This window comes from Ochotona curzoniae, unplaced genomic scaffold, assembly GCF_017591425.1.
Source record: "Ochotona curzoniae isolate NIBS_2020 unplaced genomic scaffold, NIBS_Ocur_1.0 scaffold_2476, whole genome shotgun sequence".
Classification (NCBI taxonomy): Eukaryota; Metazoa; Chordata; class Mammalia; order Lagomorpha; family Ochotonidae; genus Ochotona; species Ochotona curzoniae.
This window is the reverse complement of record NW_024467095.1, coordinates 9,937,799-9,958,493: the sequence shown is the minus strand read 5'-3', so window position 1 is coordinate 9,958,493 and position 20,695 is coordinate 9,937,799. Positions and strand designations below refer to the sequence as shown.

At 38.9% G+C, this 20,695-nt stretch overlaps 1 protein-coding gene across 1 annotated transcript in view; it reads right to left on the bottom strand.

Annotated features, from left to right (window-relative positions):
• Positions 1-20,695, bottom strand: part of DOCK4 (dedicator of cytokinesis 4) — a 350,501-nt gene that overhangs the window by 57,081 nt on the left and 272,725 nt on the right. The window contains exons 27-30 of the mRNA XM_041002001.1: positions 15,840-15,934; positions 6,204-6,279; positions 3,644-3,744; positions 3,157-3,215 (exon numbers count right to left, since the gene is read on the bottom strand). Of these exons, the coding sequence (XP_040857935.1) occupies positions 3,157-3,215; positions 3,644-3,744; positions 6,204-6,279; positions 15,840-15,934 (331 nt within the window). The remainder of the gene's footprint in view (positions 1-3,156; positions 3,216-3,643; positions 3,745-6,203; positions 6,280-15,839; positions 15,935-20,695) is intronic.

Genomic DNA, 20,695 nt, shown 5'->3' with positions numbered 1-20,695 from the left:
TCTTCCATTGGAAAGACAGTTCTACATAGAGAAAGAGAGAGAGAGAGAAAAAGATCTTTCATCTGCTGGTTCAATCCCAAAATGGCTGCAACAGCTAAAGCTGTAATGATCAGAAGCCAGAAGCCAACCCTACCCCTGGGTTTCCCACATGGGGGTAGGGTCCCAAGGCTTTGCGGTCATCTGCCATTTTCCTAGGCCATAAGTAGTATGCTAGAATGGAAGTGGACCACTCAGGACATGAATTGGTGCCCTTATGGAATATACCCATATGAGATGCTGGCACTGCAGGATGGAGGGTTAGCCAGTTGAACCATTGCACCAGACTCCCAAGTTCTATGTTTCTAAGTTAGACCAACAACAATATTTTAAATGACAAAAGGGTCATGATTAGTTGTCTAAACATTTCTTCCTTTAGCTTATTTTCTAAAATTTAGTGTTTTTTTAAGAAGCATTAAGAATACTGATTTATGAACTCATAAAAGCTAACTAACATTACTAAATTGTGATGACTTTATCAAGATATCTTTTGGCTCCATATAAATTAGACAGGAAGATTTAAAAGCAAGAATTTAAAGCCAAGCTCTTCACCAGTATGGATCATTCTTCCTTATGTGCCCCAGAGTAAGCTGTGTCTAGTTATTGCTTCATAAGTTTTGCTAATAGAATACATAATGTTCAACCAGTCACAATAAAACACGCACACTAATAATTACATAATATATTTTTCTTTAGTCCACAACATTATATACTTACAGATAAACCAAATTAAAATGAATGCATTTTGATAATCCTAAATAGCAAGCATTCTAGGTCACAGACATAATAATACCCTGAATACTTGATTCTTTTTTTTCCATTATTTTGTAAAAATACATGTTAGAGGAGAGACTTTAATACTTTGGAACATTTTCCAGTTCTAGCTGCTGTGTAACAACAGCAACCTCTGACATCCCTCTAGTTTCTTGGAACTCTGCTAAATCAGGACAAAACTCCTGGGGAATGATGCAGAAAGCAAGAAAGATGTGACAATTTACTCTCACCCTATACTTGAACTATGTCATGCTGAGAAACCATAAACTCAATATTAAGAGCCTTTTCTAGCAGAGTCCTAGGACTGCGTGGGAGGCAGTAGTTAGGGCTGAGACCACAAAGACAGAGGGAGGGGGATGCTGACAGCACTGATCTTCTGCATGTTAACCAAAACACTTAAAAACCCCTCATAGGATTTGTTGACACTCAGGTTGCTCTCGCCACCCAGGATTCTGCTCCAGGAGGTGCTGGGTAGAAGTTCAACTAGTCCTTATAAGCTGGAGGTGAGGCAGCTGCTGCCTCCCCACCCAAGCTCCACTGCTTCAGAGCGTTGATGTTATAACCTTTTAGGGAGAGTCTGTTTGCTCTAGAGATTTTTCATATTCTCTAGAAGTTGGAAGAAGACAGAAGAGTAATTTTTCTAAAAAAAAAAAAGTAGCTATCTGAAGAAGAGGGAAAGAGGGAAAGATGAGGGACAGAAAGGGAAAGAAAAAGAAGGGAGAGAATATTTTTGTTTTAGAATAAAGACAGAAGGGCCCAGCACAGTAGCCTAGTGGATATAGTTCTCACTTTGCATGCGCCAGTTCATGTCCTGGCAGCCCTGCTCCCATCCATCTCCCTGCTTGTGGCCTGGAAAAGCAGAGAAGGATGGTCCAAAGCCTTGGGACCCTGCACAGAGGCTCCTGGCTTCGGATCGGCGTAGCTCCAGCCATTGCAGCCACTTGGGAAGTAAATCATCGGATAGAAAATCTTCCTCTCTGTCTTTCCTCCTTTCTGTATATCTGACTTTCAAATAAAAATAAATAAATAAAAAGAAATCTTTAAAGGAAAAAAATAAAGACAGAAGAGAGGCGAGAAATTTATGAAATCAATGTGTCCTAAATGGGATTAGACGGATAGCTCTCCTGGTCTGAATAAAGTTGTATATGTAAATAACCATTTATGGCAGTGACGAGGACACCTGTCATGTTTGCCAACACTGGTGATGCAGTCAAATCCACCCTGCTCTCATAACTGGAGCTCTGAAAAGCATCTGAACAACCAGACGGCCTCCAAGGAGCATTTTGCCGTGGTATTTAGGAAACAAGACCTGGTAAAATAATGCCACGTGCATTATGGACAGTTACAAGGACCTTGAATGATTTTTGAAAAAACAAGGTCACAAAAAAAAACAAGGCCATGTGAGGACTAAGATAAACATTTTCTCTGCAGTGAGACAAGCATCTGATGCCTTGTACATAACAAGGTCCCTTCAAGGTGATAACACATATTTGAGGGCTCCTAGTCCAAAAAAATCACTCTGAAACATTAATGTAAGTATAATGACAGCACTTTTTTTAAACCCCCACAAAATAAGTCCTGCCATCTCCAAGGAGGATGAGTACATGGGAAAAGATATTTCTAGGTCATCACACATTCAAGTCATGCAAATAGATCAGAAGGACAAATTCAAATGCAATTGTAGCAAAGGAATTCTAAAATCTGTGGCGTTAACATATCAAATAAATCACCAATCTGGAATTCTTATTTTTTTACTAACGTATTTTGAAACAATTTATTTCTCAAGTATGATACTTTTCTGTGCAAGCAGGTCTGTGTCCTCAATATAATAGAATAAAATGCTTTCTCTGCTGACAGATTAACAAAAATGGATCTAGTGGTCTCTTAGCAACTGAAGAAGCTTTTAGAATCCTTTGGTGATCTCTTTATGATATAGCTCGGTCATTTACAGTTTTCAAGAGGAGTGATATTTAAGTCAATCTTTCATGATTCATAACTTCAATTCAGAGTTCTAGAAATTTTGATTTGTTAGAGTCTCAAAGTCTGAAAAGGCAGCTCATCTCTAGAAATAGAGTGTATAATATTGGAGCATACTAGGTTATAAAATTTAGCATTAATTAGCAATGAACCACACAAAGATAGGATGATTTTTCAGACAGGTATCTAATCTAAAGAATCAGTTATAACCTTATTCAGTGCCAATGTGCCAATTACCTTCTGCAGATATCTTTATTGATTTAGACATCTGGTTTCCAACACTGTCATTGGTAAATTATCCTTGATTTTTCCACTTAAAAGTACAGTGATAAGCTGTACAATGGAGGTGGCTTCTCTCTCGTCACTTACCCAGATTTTGCCACATGCTGAAAATTTCACAGCCCATCGTGACACGCATATCTCCATACCTGTAATAGAGAAAAAAAAATCAAGCCTCGTGCAAAATGTCCAGAACACAGCCAGGTTCCCTTAGGAAACATTTGCTATTCTGAATCAAAACACAAAATGTTTGTAGTAAAAGATGTTTAATATACATGTCTTGGTGCCTCTACACCAAGCCCTCATGAATATCTTTCCTAAAAGATCTTTTCTCTCCTATTTTTTTGTGTGTGATTATAATCTTTTTTTTTTTTTTTGCAACCTTGAAGACTTAGGGTAAAAGAAAATATAAACGTAAGTTCAAAAAATATTTCCAAAAAGACTGCTTCTTGTCTTATGAGTGATCACTTTTCTACTGGGAGATTTCCAGTTTCAGGCATTCTGACTTATGAATCATTTGAAATAAATATCCTTTAAAAGGCAACATTTCTCACCTGATCATATATTGGGTACTTACTTTTCTAACACCTTTTTCTTTTTGGAAGGTGTGAACATCTCCAACTGTAGACATAGCTGGTTTATAAAAATGACTGCGAGATAAAAGTAGGAATCCCAAATCTAAAACAACAAGATATTGTTTTTACTTGTTTGTTTTCATTTTGGTTGAGACAGAGACAAGGAAAGAGATGATCTTTCTGTAGGTTTATTCCACAAATGCCTGCCGTTGCTAAGGACAGGTCAGACCAAAGCCAAGAACTCACAACCCACCCACACTTCCATGTTGGTGGCCTGGGACCCAAAGGCTAGAACCAACAATAGCATTTTCTCAAAAGGTACATGAATAGGAACCTGGATGGGGAGCAGAGGAAGCAAGACTCAAACCAGGCACTCCAATACGGTATTCAAGCATCGCAAATAGCATCTTAACCACGGTGCCAATGTTCATTCCATAACAAGATACTTAAGTATCATAGTGACACAAGAATATTTATAGGCGAAACCACATGATATATTGAACTTGCTTCAAAGGTGGTTAAAGTGGAAGGGTGAGATTGGCCATGAGTTAGTAAAGAGTCAGAACTGAATATAGGTATATGGGGGTTTACTTTGCTTTTCTCTCTCCTTTTTATAGTATCTGCTTGAATTTCCCTTTACCAAGAAGAAACCTCCCTAAATATTACTGACATACTGTTTCAAATCTGTATTTCAGGTTTCACAAACTGTCTGCTGTATTTCCAATGGTGGATGCTTTGAGTATCTTCAAAGAGGCTGAGGCAGATGACTCCTGCTTGAATTCATTTTCAGAACTCCTTTTAATGTAGAACTTAAAAAAAAATCATAGACTTCTTTGGATATGCTAACCGCTTTAAATTCAGACAGTATATAAAAATTCCTTGGCCAGACAAACCTTTTCAGCCTAAGTTTGCTTTTACTAAAACCAGGACCAGAATGAGATCAGAATAAAATTTTCCTGAAATGAAAATTAGCAAAAAAGAAAGCAAAAGTCCTCCAAGTAAAAGCAACCCTTTCCCAATCAAAAAACAACTCCCCCCGCCAAAAAAAAAAAAAAAATGTAGGACAATGGGAAGGAAATCAACTCCCTACTGACACCATATAAAATTAAGGACAAATAAAATAGGAAAATTGTGACAAAGTGTTAATATCTGTTTTATACTTGGAGTTCTTTCAAAAAAAAGAAAATGATAAAATCTGTAAGCAAAATGATGAAATAAAGAAAATTCACAAAGTAAAAATTTTAGTCAATATCTGCTATTTGTAAAGACAGGTAAATTAAAACATAATATTGTTTATATAAACAAAAAGCAATACTATAAGTATAGTATAGATAGAATATAGTACACAATAGAGTAGTATGGATACAGGGGAACAGGAAGTCAGATGTAACTGGTATAATGTTTAATGCAATAATTTCACTAACAAACTTTATAGACGATTAGGGAGCTATTCTGGATTTAATTTTCTAAGAATGCACATAAGCAGAGTAGTTTAGAAGAGTGAAACAGAAGAAACAAGAATCAGAAAGTAGAATTCTGGGCATGAACGTTTCAATATATTATTTTTAGTAACAATGTAGAGAAGTATAAAAAAGTTAAAATTCCATCGGCTTTTATGATATCGTTGCTTTTCTGAAAAGGAAATTTTATTAAATGTTTAATATGAAAAATATGATTCAAGAAGAAATAGGAAGGGCATTTAATAAGATTTCTCTGTTTTTCATCCAGATTCCTGCTCATGTTTCTGGCTGTGCTGGGGACCCATGTGGGCCCCATGTGGGAGATCTAGATGGAGGTCCTGGCTGGTGGTCTTGACCTAGGGCAGACCTGGCTGCTGCGGCCATCTGGTGAGTAAATTAATGGATGGATGAACTCTCCCTTTCTTTCTGTCTTCCTCTTTCTCCATCACTCTGCTTTGCAAACAAAACTTTTTTTTCTTAATAAGAAAACAAGATGAAAAAACAACAAAATCATTGTTAAGAAGGAGAACCGACATGGGTACCATTAATCTTTGTTCGCCATTTACCATATTAAACATGTACAAAGTTCTGACTTAAAGAATTTTACTAAAAAAAAAGGGGGGTCTTACTAAGCTTTGTTTTTTTTTTCTTTTCTCGCATTTATTTTTAAAAAATAAGAAGTAAAGCAGTTAATGAAGTAAAGGGTTTACTCCACAAATTTTTCTGCATACAGACTGTAGTTCTAGAAAGGCATAAAAACATCAAGCCCTAAGCTGCTTTCCTTATGCACTGGAATCATACAGAAAAAAGCAAGAAATAAAAGTTTACAGTAATATAAAGAACTATCTCTTTCTATGCACAATGTTTTTCCACTGGATTGATAAGGGCTACAATTGGTATATATTATTCACAGACACTAATATAATACGATATAATATAATATAATATAATATAATATAATATAATATAATATAATATAATATAATATAAAAACCTATTGATAATTAAAAGCAAGATGGTCCCCAAAACAGGGTAGTCCATTTCTAAATATCAAAAACAAATATTTCAGCCCAAACTGACAGTCATCTAATGGAACACTTACCTTATAATCAAAATTTTCGTTTAGGAAATTCTTTCGAAGTGCATCAGAGAGGTATAGAACTGTTGTAATAATAACACTAGTGATAAAAAAGAATATATTTTAAGTTTAAAGCTTCACAATAGTGAAAATTTCTTAGTAGATGAGACTTAAAACCAAACCAAGATGAAAGAAAACCTCCTTCCTTAAGCATGTGCAGCCATGTTAGATAATTCATACTTAAAATTTAAAAAAAAATCAACTCCAAAAAGAAAAAAAGAAATCTATTTTCCAAGTCAGGTAGGTTCTATGAAGACGATACAGAGAAAGAGCTATGAATGTATATGATTCAGACATAAATACATTGGTTTTTTGATGTTTTAAAAATTGTCACCATTAATTTTTGAATAAAGCAAATGATCTAACACAAACAAAACATTCTGTATTTGATGATTACAGAAGAAAGCCATTTTTTGTTCATTTGTTTTTAACACTACTGAGAAAAGAAATCCAAAGATAAAGTTGACAGGATGAAATAATAAAGAACACAGTGTATGTATTAGATGCTCTTTCTGGTCCATCACATTTAAGGTGTTAGAGGGCATGCAGGAGCTGGGGAAGATTCTTTCTCAGGGTGACAAGGTTGCCAGTGAAGGACAATTACAGACTGTGAATTTGTTTGTAACTCAGTAGTAAGGTGTGTGGAATCGACAGCATTACACCCCGTCAGAAGAAGGGGCACCTGCAGGGAGGACTCCCAGATGCCAGACAGAGGGACTGGCACAGCCCAGTGCTTCCTGCAGGGGAGCCAGATGAAGCAGAATTGGGCTGGCATTTCTGATGAGTGCCAGTGTTCCTCCCCACCCCCCACTTTGCTCAAAATCTGCTCCTTTCTGCAGCCATGGGCATACATGAGACAGATACCCTGAGAGCTGTTAAAGCCAGAATGAAAGGATTTGTTTTGGTGCAAAATATTTTTTGAGATCCATACATAGCTTTTTTCACAATGAACATTTTATGTGAACATTTCTAGGACTCCTTGGTATGCACACATTTCAAACATTGCTTTACCCCCCCCAAACAAACTTATTTTTTAATCCTGTCTTTCCTCAACTTTGTGAAGTATGTTTCTGCTTTCAAACCTGAATGTGCTCCTATTTCCAGATGGTTCATTTCATGTTAGAGACACCATAATATTGAAATAAGATAAGCCACTCACTAAGTAGTGAATACTAAGCACCAATACAAAAGTAGTTGGCATTTTAAACCTCCTTGGCTTGTTCCGAGAGGCATGCATAATGCATTGCTGTGATGTGTCGAAGCCCTAGCATTCAGCATGGCATTTGGAATGGAAAGGTAACAGTTGGATGACCCAGGGTAAAATGAAACCAAACCAGACTTTGCCAACTACACAGCGAGTATCCTACTAGTAAGTGGGGTCAGAAGAGTATTTACTAATTAGCAGAGTACAGTTCTTGAGGGATATACATGGTCAGGATCGTATCTACTAAGAACATCATGATTGCAGCATCTTGTATGGTAGGGAGACGTGAGCAAGGCTAAGGGCCTGCATGGCTGAATATGGAATTTTAAGATAAACAAAAAGAGAAGAAGATCCCCTTTTCTTGGGTATCTGCCCTTCATGTTCAGAAACTTACATGTATGTATAATTTGCATGTCATTTAAGTCTTGCAACAAACTTTGCTATGAAAGTACCAGAAAAACTTGTGAGAATAAGAAGTTCTGTGCATTCTTCCCTCTCCTAAACAGCACAAATCATCAACAAGCTTCACGTTATAACAAATCATTGGCAATTAATACCGAAAGAGGAAAATTTCTCACACACCGATCATTTCAAGTAGTGACAACTGAAGAGATCATGGAAGTTTCCGAAGTATTTCACTGAAGTGTTAGTATGTACAACCCAAGCTTAATTATTAGGAAATGAAATGCTGTCAGGCAAGGAAGTGCTCACCATTTAGGATAAGGTTTTTGGACTTAACCTTAATCTCCCGTCAGTGAAAGGACACATCTGGGATTTAGATGACTTGGCCAAAGGTTCTGAAAAGGAGCCAACCAACCCAGTCCTCTGAAAAGAGGTTAGCCAATGGTGAGGGTTATTAAATTGTTATTTACATACAAATAATTTTTTTTCTTAAACTGCACTTTCTGGTAAATGGCATCTCTGGCCTAACATGGCCTGGGCTGTGCCTGCTGTCACTTTGTAGCTTTTATTATTCTTGTATCTGGATTCAACTGCCCAGATGTTCTGTGACCCGAGTGCAACCAGCACACCAGAGCGTCAAACCTCACAGTGACTTTGACATATACCCAGCAGAGAACAACTGCTGTAGACTGCAGCAATGCTTGTCTGCAACAGGCGAGCAGGTTAAACCCTTGGGGGAGACCTGGATGGATCTGCTGGGCTTCTGGCATCGGCCTGGCCTCTCCCAGCTGCTGCAGGCATCAACCTGCTGATGGGCTATCTCTATTTCTGTCTGTATCTCTCTTTCTGTCTGTATCTCTCTTTCTTCCTGCTTTTCAAATAAAACCTGGCAGGGGCTTGAAAGCCTCCATTTTGAGTAAGTCCCAGGTGTTACTAATGTTGTTGGGGTGATTCCCTCCACCCTCTCCCCTCTTTCTTGATGGCAAAGATGCAGAGTCTGGTGTCAGCGGAAACATCCTGTTTGACATTCTTCTGATTTGTGGAATTTCAGAGAAAAAAAAAACTATTATTGCTATTTTTATTTGAAAGTCAGGCAAGACAAACAGATTCCAGCTGCTGGGTCATGCCGCCTTCCCCCCTCCCCTGCCAAAGTGTACGCAACAGCCAGGGTTTGAGCAGGCTGAAGGCAGAAGTCGGAAAATCCATCAGGGTCGCCTACATGTACTAGCCTCAAGCATTTTTGCCACCATCTGCTGCCTCAAAAACATGTGTTAGCAGCAACCTGATTCAGACAGAAGCAGTAGCCAGACCTCGAACCAGGCACTCCGATGTGGAATGCGGGCATCTTAGTTGGCATGTGAAGTACTAAGTCAAAGCTTGCTAGGAGGCAGACTAGTAATTTAATGGTCGTATAATCTTTGTTTCTGGAGTGAACAGCTCACTCTCTTATCAGAGCTGCTGTGTCACAGCTGCCAAGAGGCACAAGGTATAATGGTCCAGCAATCTCTCAGGGATTTGGAAAGCACTGAGACTTGCAGCAAAAATGTGATGCAGCCAATTAAAACTGCAAAGTTACCTCATAGGCTAGTAATCTAAGTAAAATACATGTATTTTTTTTTCTCCAGAAAAAACATTGCTAATACACTATGTAGGCCTATTTAATGTCTGATAAGATGATGGGCATGGCCTCCAAAAATAAGACTGCTCAGGGATAGAAAGTTCTCAAAATGATTCTACTTTAAATGTTTTTCATTTATTCCTGAAACATTCAGCACAAGCCACAGAGACAGCTCATTGGCTTTTTCCTGGGAACTCGGCACTGGGACAGTCTCCTAGGACACAGGTCCCCAAGCCAGCTAAAGGCATTTAACAAGAATTTATCCATTATTGTTCCTTCAATGTAGGGAATACCTGTGGAGTTGAGGGACCTTCCTTTGCTTGTTCCACTTTCTCTAAAACCATGTGGTTCCTCTGTTTTCGTTCTTTTACCCATTACTTAGTTTCAGCATAGGGGATATCAGGAGCCAAGAAAGGTTTGCAATCTGCTGCCACACATGGCCCAATTTCTGATTTCTGCCATAGGAGTGCAGGCCCAAGGATCACTTTTGACAGCCATAATCTGTAGGTGCAGCATGATTAAAATGATGCACAAAACAGGAATCACCGTAAAGGAAATCATTTATTATTCCATGGATTTCAGTTGTCACCTCCTTCTGCCACTTGGGAATTCGCTTCAAACAACTCCCCAACTCCACAGAAACTCTTCCTTCTACTGTCATATAGACTACTCTTAAAAATGTACATTCATGGTTATTTTACCTGAAGGATGGGGAGGGAGGAAAAGAGGGAGAAGGGAGAGAGAAGGGGATAGAGCTTAGATCCAACACAGGATGTGGGAGTTGCAACCACTAGTTTAAACACTTGTTCTTAAAGACATTTTGATCAGACTGAACTTAGGTACAGCTGAACCAAGTGGAGAGCATACTGTCAGCTAATGGGGATGCAGGAAAAGTGATTCTGACTGAGGACAGAAGGCATGCAGCATGGGACAACAAAGAGAATGAAAAGGGAACTAAAAGATTATGAAAACTCTATGTCAACCAGCATCCAGTAGGCAACACTGATAGAAAAAATGGTGCATTTGTGCAATGGATCCTGTTTTTTGACTCCCTGGGCTCAAATTTGTAAGAAGGCTTTTCCTTCGTGCACCTATTCTCATCACCAACTCTCCACAATGCACCTGCAGATGCATTGATTAGGCAGTTCTTGTGCAAATATTAGCTAGTACCAAGTTAGCCACACTATCACAATAATATACAGTTTTAATAAAACAAATAAAATCAGTATCTTACTCTTCCCTAGGCAACAAAATTCTTTAAGGATAATTAGTCTTAGTGAACAAAAACAAAAACAATAGCTGTGTCCATCAACTCTCAACAGATTATCTACTTCCTCCTCCTCTTCAGGGTATCTCGTATTCTGTCTTCCATCAGTTACTGTGGATGAACTGTCAATACTTCTACTAAGGTACGGCTTCCCTTCCATTACATCAATGTTACCTTGTGTGGGGGTAGGATTTTTTCATTGATAAAAATCTGACTAACACACACAATGTCAGCTGAATGGCACTGCGTGCTTATACAGTTGATTTATTTTCAGGTGTGAGATCATTGTGGACAGTGAACAGTTCCCATCCCTGCTTGTGTGCTCAAGGACATTCTTCCTTCAATTACCCCTGTTTTCTTTAGTATGAGTATTTGTTTTTACTGAGCCATTCCTATTAGCAATTCCACATGCTACAATACCCCGTATTTTAAAAATAATCCTCATGCTGACAAGTCTTTCCACATGCAGCCCTATTTCTCTGCTCCCTTTTACAGCAAAAACACTTCTAATGAGTTATGTATAAGTTTCTAGTTTCTCTGGAATTCACTCTGGTCTGGCTCTTTCATTGCTTCCACTTGTCAATGTCACCAACATCTACAGCATTCCTAAATCCCAGAGTCAAGAATCCACACACACCACTGCCGACCTCCAGGGGCTCCGGATCTCCCTTCTTTCCAGAAACACTTTCTTCATGGGACCTTAACACTCTGCTGGTTCTCACCTCCCATCTTGAGCTTCTCTTCTGCAGCCTTCATATGTGTCTCGAATTGCTGATTTAAGTTTAAAATGTTGGCATGCCACACAACCCCATAAGAACTTTTTTTTTTTTTTTAAATCAGCCTAGGGGATTAGTTACATGCCTTCAAATCTCAACCATATGCAAATGAATATAAATATTCATTTCCAGCCACTCTTCTTCCTTGAGCCCCACACAACATGTCTAGCTTTTACTTCTACTTCTCTACCTGGATATCCGATAGCAGTCTGACGTTACATTCAACCTAAAATCCTGACCTTTCCCATTTGTCATTATTTTTCACCTTAATGAATGGCACAACAATTTGTCCTTTACCCAGGCCAAAAATGTAGTGGTCACTGTCATTAATTTTTTTTCCTACATACTTCCAGTCATCTGCAAGTATTGTCATTTTTATTTTTTAAATCCATTTTATTACTACCTTCATTCCTACCCACCAAATCATCATCGTCTCGCTCATGTAGATGGCTGAAGTATGCTGCTAACTGGATCTTTCTGGTTCTGTCATCATGTCCTCACTTAAAAATATGTGGTCACTGTCTTCCTCTTCCCACTTCATCTTAACTGGTCCCTTTCTTTTCCCTATTTTAGTCACACTCCCAGTTGCTTGGAAGTTAAAGTCTGACCACTCTGCTATTTCTGACCAATAGGAACTTCTTCATTTGCCCTGTTATCACCTGGTTTGGCCTTCAACTTGAGTTTCATGTTGTCAAGGAAAATGCCCGCTATTCTCAACTACAGCAAAGTTCCTTTCACAAGTATACCAGTGTACAAGTGTTTATCTATGTTAGCAATGACACTTAAGGCACTTACTGAATAGATGGCTCACTGAAAGAATGAGTGCGCTCCCCTAAGCATTTCTGCGTTAACAAATGATTTACTGGCTATCCAGATCTCATTTGAAACCTGAAATGGTCAGGTTTGAAGCTTACATACATAGAAGATAAGCAAAATAAGGACCTGAAGTTCTACATTCCTCAGTAAGAGTCTTACAGGATTTATCCCCTTGAAAATATATACAAAGCTGTGACTTTATTTCGCAATGTGTATGGGAAGGGGGTGGAGAGAAGCCTCGCTGAAAGTGTCCTGTATTTTTGGCACTTAATTTTCATCTTCCTTATGTTTCTTCATTCCAGATTGAGCAGCTGAGCTCATCAGAAACATTCACCAGGATTACAGGGTGGGCACGATCTAGTTTTCAAGCCAGCAAGAGAGAGAAAACATGTTTCTTGCCCTTGTGGAACTTTTGAGTGGGAACACTTGATATGCTACACAATATTAGGCACTCAGGTGGAAATAAGCCAAAACCATACAAATGCACTGAAGAAAAAGTGGTCAGGTTCACAAGTGTATATCTGATTCCTACAACTTACTCCTTCACATACATGACACATTTTTTTTCTAGAGTATGCCCTTGAACACATTTAGTTACCTCTGATTTTTTTTAAAAATTTATCTATTTATTTGAAAAGTTATAGACACAGGTACACAGATGCACATGTACACACACACATGAACTTCCATCAGGTGTCCACAATGGCTAGGACTGCACCTGGCAGAAGCCGGGAGCCAGAAGCTTCTTACGTGGATCTCATGTGGATACAGGATCCAACAATTGGCCCATTCTCCACTGTTTTTCCAGACACATTAGCAGGGAGCTAGATCAGAAATGGAGCTGTCAGGACATGAATGGGTGTCCATGTGGGAGGTTGGTGATGCAGGCGGCAGCTTACACTACTGTCCCTTCAGCTGTCTTTGGCAAATTTGACAAATCTACTTTTCCAGCAAAATTATAAGGCTCTTTTTATAACAGATAAATCCCAAAGAATTGAGGGCATTTTTTCTATATTCTGTTGTATTTATAAAGCATGACCGATCTCATATGTCTTTGAGTGGAAAATGGCTGGGCAGTGATTAGAGAAGAGTGGAGAAGCAAGCAGGACAGCATACAGCAGGCAACTGGATCCAACTTGGCAGGTGTCTTGCCAGGCCCTAGAGCTCCGTTCACGAATTAGGTTGAAGTTGCCAGTCACTGCCAGTGCAGAGTTATTACCAGACTCCCTGGCACTCAACTAGGATGGCAATGGAATCAAAATACTGTATTGAGCAAAGGTTGATGGCAGCTTTCGAGGGGTTACTATGGGAGTAATCTTCAATATAAATGTGTTAGAGCTCATCTCTAATCAAATCCATTTTCTATTTGGCTCGCATTGTAGATGGAAATCTTTCATGATATTTTTACTTAAAAATAAAATCTATGCTTCTAAGTCTGTTACCTGCCTGTGTGATCCTGAGGTTTTCCCAAATGGGCTTTTATATGGGACAGAGAGAAGGTGTTTAATACACAAAATCCACCCTGTTGTCATGGTTTTTAGCAAGCACATGCGCAGTTTGTGTACTCAAGAAACAAAAATGTCAGATTTACTTTGGATTTGAGTTTCTGTCACTGTAAATTCCAAGTGAAGCTAAAATATCCCATTATAGAGGGGGCTGGCTGAATGGCAAGATAGTGATGCTGTGTGATAATGATGTTGGCAGGCTCTCTCCCTTCCCAGCTGGCTCCTTGGATCACTTCTTGGTAACCTAGTCAAGAAGTCAGAGTGTCTGATCCTAGGTAACAAGGCCTAAACACACACACACACACACACACACACACACACACACACACACACACACACACACACACACACACAGCCTCTCGGGGCTGCTGTGGAGTAGTGAGCTAAGCTAACATATGCAAAGTCTGCATTGTGTACGGCAGCCAGCTCGAGCTCTGGCTGCTCTGATGACCCCGGGAAACACTGGAATATAGCCCAAGTGTTTGGACCCCTGTAAACACACAGTAGATCTGGATGAGGTTCCTGGCTTTTGGCTTGGCCTGGCCTCAGCCCTTGCCATTGTGATAATTTGAGGAGTGAACCAGTGGATGGAAGACCTCTGCATCTCTCTTTTTTTATCTCTCTTTCTCTCCAAGACTCAAATAAAGAAGTAAATATTTAAAAAAGAAAGAAAGAAAAACAAAAAAAAAGTTTATAATTCTAGCATCGAGACATTGCAATGATTAGATAATTGGGTCTCCTCACAGACCACAAACAGAATATGCCAAATTCTAAAGCAGCTATTCCAGTAGTGTCAATTAGTCTTCAAAATGGAAAAGCTGCTTCTGTACTTATGTAAAATATAATATGGCATATTACACTATTTGTTGCTTTGTAAAGTTTGTAACACATCATTTTAACACCTCCAAGTCTATAAATGGATACTGCAGCAAAAGCCATATTGAGCATATCTAACTAAAATCGAATGTTATGTTCTTGTAGCTCCCAGCATCACCACACCTGGGCATCTGGGGAAGACATATGGGGACCTTGGCCTATGGATAGATGCTGAGAGATCCCAACCTTCACTCTGAGAACGAAGGTGTTAGCATTTGGAGAAGAGGAGGAAGCAGAAGCAGGCAGATACAGGCTGGGAAAGTGAGAATGCTAACGCGAGACAGCATAAATAACAAGTCTAGAAGTGATGATGAGTCTGTTTCCTAAAGAACTTGATCTTGATTCTACCTCTTGAGACTATGGAGACAAACAGCTGTGAGAACAGATAAATCCATGACACCGGAGTCTCTAGAATTAGCCCCTTCACCCTTACTACTCGCCCCTCCCCCATCTCCTTCCCAGGATTCGCTCACTTCTGCTATTACACTAGGCTCACGTCATTTTACAATGGATGTTACGTTCAAGGGAAGTAAATTTTGTCAACTCCCAGAGATTTAAATACCAAGTTCACATCAGTGACTTTTCAAATGTGTGCATCTAGTTCTGAACTTGGTGTTTAATGCCTTCTGCTGAGTTATAAAGAATGAACAAAGATCAGAAATAAATGTCCAGCAACACGAAGCTGGTTAAATTAATGATGGCATAACCATTCAGCAGACTATTATTCTGCTGTGAAAGAAAAGGCAACAAATTATTAACGTGGTAGAAAAGCTGCCAGGGATTCTTAGTATGAGAGAAGTATACACAGCAGTGCATTTGTTACACTACCTGCTAGGCATAGAGGAAGAGTGGAAAGGAAGAAACACATCTGGTTACTACACACAGGTGGAGGGTAGCGGAGTAGATAAGGTAGGTGGGATGGAACTTCTCAATGCATAGTCAGATTGTTCAATATTTGAATGATGTTACTATAACAAATTTGCAACAGCATCAACAGCAAATGAACCAGAGAAGTTAACTTGAAGGGGGAAAAAAAAAAGACCCTAGAACTTGGAGATTACAGAAAAATCATTCTGTACTCTTTTTTTTCCTATATGAGGGGCTGTAATTCTCCTCATTGAAAGGAAATGTCTTACTTGTTAGCAACCAAGCGCATGACAGTCCAGTCCTTGGGAAACATCTCTGGGCGTATCAATATTCGGAACACAGTAAATATCTGCAGCAGGAAATCCTTGGGTAAAGAAGAAATATACATTTTATTGATTTGTTAGAACTGTAAGTACACATGAAATAGACACAGATCACAGCTATCATTTCCGAAGCAATCACAGAGAAGGAGGAAGCCTTACTTCAATAATTTATAGAAAGGCTAGGTTTGCGGTGCAGTGAGTTAACCAACTTCCTGCAATGCCAACATCCCATATGGGCGTTGGTTTGAGTCCTGGCTGCTTCTTTCCTACTCAGCTCCCGGCTATAATGCAACTGGAAAAGCAGGCGAAGATGGCTTAAGATAGGGTTCCTGGCTCCTGGCTTTGGCTCTTGTCTTGGCTCAGCTCTGGCCATTGCAGCTATTTGGGCAATGACCCAGCAGATGGTAGATCTCTCTCTTTGTCCTCTATCTCTGTAACTTTTTTCATAATAAAAAAAAACAAATCTTAAAAATAGCTTATGTAAAGGAAAGAACCATCATCTTCCCATTCCCGACACCCAAACTCTCTGGCTTGCTACCTTTCCCTCAAATTCCATTTTCTTTTTTAGTCATGTTAGAAATGACTTTTAATTTCCAGTCACAACCCTAAAAACAGACTTTTGAAGAAGTGTTAAAATTCACAAAGTAATATTCATCAAAAAAAACAACCTGTTAAAGAATCTACATTTCTGAGAGGGTATTCTGAGATACAGTATTAATGGGTTATGTATAGGTCAATAGCATCTTAGTGAATTTTCGATGATGTATAATGCAGAATAAACTCAAATGAGGGTGTGTGCTAAGTTGAGCCCGGCAACAAGTATCAGAAGTACTGAGTGTCCAAAACACTCCTCACACAAACGCCACACTCTGGGACATTGACTGAGATGTCATCTTTAGCTTGGTCCCCTGGAAACACTGATAACAAGAAGCTTCTGTCAGATACAGATATCTCCCCTCTGTTAGAGGTAGGCCCAGACTGCTGTCATACCTCAAATGCATCAGATATCAAGGTGGTGAGGTGACACATGCAGTTGATGAAAAAAGGGTTGATTCCATCAAACTTTGATTTAATTTAGTAACTACAATTTCAAGTGACCCTAGCAAAATGTTTTTCTCTAACCATCTCAAGACAACAGCAGGATTTTACTTAAAAGACAAAAAGCAACTCAAATGTAAATGTTTTATTTATCAACTCCAACAACACATTATGTTAAACATGTAAGCTGCTTGCTTATACGATTAAGGCTGTCACTCCCATCAACAGAAAATAGAAAGAATTTGAAAACTGAGAACCATGTGCTAGGTTTTCTTTTCTTTTTTCATACTCTCTAACAGCTTCAATCAAGCCCATAAATATTGTGACAAGAATTTATTTAACATTTTTGTTTTCTACACATATGCAATGATGCGCAGTATGTGCCAGGTAGAAACATGCCCTCTAGATTCTATATTTTTAAATGGTCTGACAGTTCCTTCCCATGCCTCCAGAGTCATAAACAACAGTTTCCCAAGCGCATCCCACTTCTAGCTGGACAGCTTTGGGGAAAATGACATATTTTAGCCCTTCCTTGGGATAGGAAATTATTAGCACACACAACTTGCAACCATTCTGCTTAATGCATGTTTATGACTTTTTGTAATAGTTTATCAGTTGATTCTTCTGAGTTTCTTACATGAATGTATCTAAGCCCCATAAAAAGTAAGTTTGCATTTATGTTTCCAACAGTGATAATCCCCTTCAGTTTCCTATCATACTGCATTTTGTGACAAATAAAGAAATATCATGAAAGTGGGAACTCATTTGTTTTTCATTAGTTTGGAATAGTTTCAATCAGTTGTAAAATACTGGGTTCATACTCTTGCTTCAAAACCCTTTAAAGAACTTATGTTGGAGGCCACACTGCTGGTGGTGAATGTGGAGGTGGGAGTGTAGTGTGGTGTGCAAGTGCTGGAGAGTGGGGGAGTGAAGCTATGATGTCAGTCACCCACAAAAAAAAAATAGCTGAAAGGTTTAGCTATGGGAGGTATGACATTTATCACACTGGAAGGCAACTTGATTGCCCTTACGTAGTGCAGAGGGCATTGTTTTTAGGGTTAGAGGCAAAGGAAACATTATTCTAAATGTAAGAGTTGGGAAGAGACAGTCTGCTTTTGTACCATCTCACCTTCCTGTTGCCATTCAGCTCACAAGACAAAAGGCTGGGGCACTATGTGACCTGTACTGATGTTATGGACTGACATCAATCTTTGTCTACCTAGAACATTTTTTAGTGTCCCAAGTCGCCTTACGTATCCATTCAAGTGCCTTCCAAATTTATAGAACTAAACACACTCATTTATAGAAATCTCATTTCACATACACACACAAAAAATACATTGAGAATCAGAAATCTTTTTGCTCTGCAATCACCTACAATTCATTAAGCTCACTGACCTAGGCAATTTAATTAACCTTTCACTCTTAGGAAACTGTTTATATGGGTTTGAAGAAGAGGGGGCAGTAAGATCTTTAACCTCCATTGTAGCTTTCTAAAATGTAGAGGACATTTTAAAAACATTTATACAAGGGGCCGGTGTTGTGGCATAGCAACTTAAGGCACCACCCACAATGCCAACATTCCATGTGGGTTCATGTTCAGGCTGTTCCACTTTCAATCCAGCTCCCTACTGATGATCTAGGAAAACAGCCAAAGAAGGCTCAAGTCCTTGGGCCCCTGTACCCATATAGAAGGCCTAGAAGAAGCTCCGGGCTCTGGCTTAGGTCTGTCCCAGCTCTGGGATTGCAGTCATTTGAGGAATTAACCAGCCAGCAAAAGATCTTCCTATATCTCCTGCCCTCGCTTCCTTTCTGTAAGTTTGCCTTTAAAATAAATAAAAATCAATCTTAAAAATTTCTTCAAAAAAAGTGTTTTTTCTGTTATTAATTTCTTCAGTGACATGTAGGTCATATGGTAGTATCATTTTCTTCAAGAAGGTTTTTGATTTTATTTTTCATTCCTTCAGTGACACGTTGGTCATTTAGTAGCATGTTATTTAACTTCATGTTGTAAATTTTCCATTTTTTCCATTTTTCTTCCTGTTGTTGATTTTGTTTTGTGTCTTTTCAATTATGGGAATATATAATAGCTGTGTAATAGACTATCCTATATGAAGCTACAATGCGGTATGCACTGTACTGGATCATGGGGATACATAATCAGATAAGATACAGTCCTTAACACATTTTTGGTTATTTTAGTTATTTGGAAGGCAGGGAGGGAGAACAGGGGGAAGGGAAAGAGAGAGAAAAGGAAATACAAGTTCCCCCATCCTCTGGTTCACTCCCCAAATTCCACAACAGCTAGGGTCAAGCCTGGTTGTTGAGATGACAGGACGTCAATTCAGTCTCTCCAGCGAGTAGCAGGCACTGAAGCAGGCAGCAGCCATCACCTGCTGTCTTCTAGGATGAGCATGAGTAGGGAGCTGAAATTTGAGTGCAGCCCTAACTCCAAATGCCTATGCCAAGATATATTCTTGTATTTGGGCAAAAAAATATTAACAGACTGCCTGTGACATGCCACACCATAGTGAGTAATCTGAATGTGCTCTTTGCTTTCATGAAGTTCCCAGTGTGGTGGGTGAGATGAACATTACATGAAAACCACACGAGTGCATCATGCTTTACAAACTAGTGCAAGACTGAGGGTGAGTGTTACACACAAAGGGGTGTATCAGGTACAGCCCTCAGATGCAGAAACATCACAGTGTTGACTGGAATGTAAACATACTTGCATTCTTGGCAGGAAATGGGGCTAAAAAACAAACAGGGCTAAATAAAGCAAAATGAGATAAGAAAACAAAAGAGAAAGAAATTTCACCTGCTTTGAATGGGAAGGCAGCGTGAGGGTAATGTGAAGATATTAGTGGGTTTTATGCAGATGTGTGAGGAGACCGAACTTGTAGATTTTTTTATTATACCATACAAAAAAACTGGCTTGTGTTTACACATGATACTGTGATTTTGAGAATGACATACATGACAGAAATAAGACTAGAAACACAACTGCTGAGACATGGAAGGGAGAATTCAGAGACCATACAACTAACATCCAGAAAGTTTAGCATACTGATAAAGCAGATGACCAGGACTTTGTCTCCTTGTGTCAAGTGTAAGGAACAGTACAGAATTCTCCAGAAACACATTTCCTCCTCTTACAACTTTAACCATAATCAAATAGTATTTTAAAAATTTGTCATAAATTTCAAATGTGCAATATGCTTGATATGAGCTTTAAATTCAGTTACAGAGTGTTAATAATCATTATCACATTGAAATTTACATCCTTGAAATGAAGTCTTTAAATATATTACAAAAATAACTCCCACAGGATCTTCAATTTTTGAGAGCTATAAAACAGCTTTTCTCTCATCATATATATTCAAATAAAGACAAAAAGTCAAAATAATTGCATATCAAAAGATGGCTTGTTGAAGCTGGCAGGAATTTGTGGAGGGCTCATTTATGCAACAACAACTTAACATTCTAGTAGATGCTTCTGAGGCAAAGACATGAGCTCAACTTTCCACAGCCCATGGTCACCCAGAGCAAGGGAGCAGTAAATGATCCCAAGGCATCACCTTGTGCTTCAGAGGGGCTCATGTGGCCCCTGAAAGCTTCACCAAGAAAGCATATAAACTGGACTGGATTTTGCAGTAGGAGATGGAGTCACAGAGGGGATTAAGAGAGGCATGCATCTAGCAATGAGGTAGCAGCAGAATAGACCTTTCAGATAAAAGGAAAGAAAACATAATTCAAAGGAA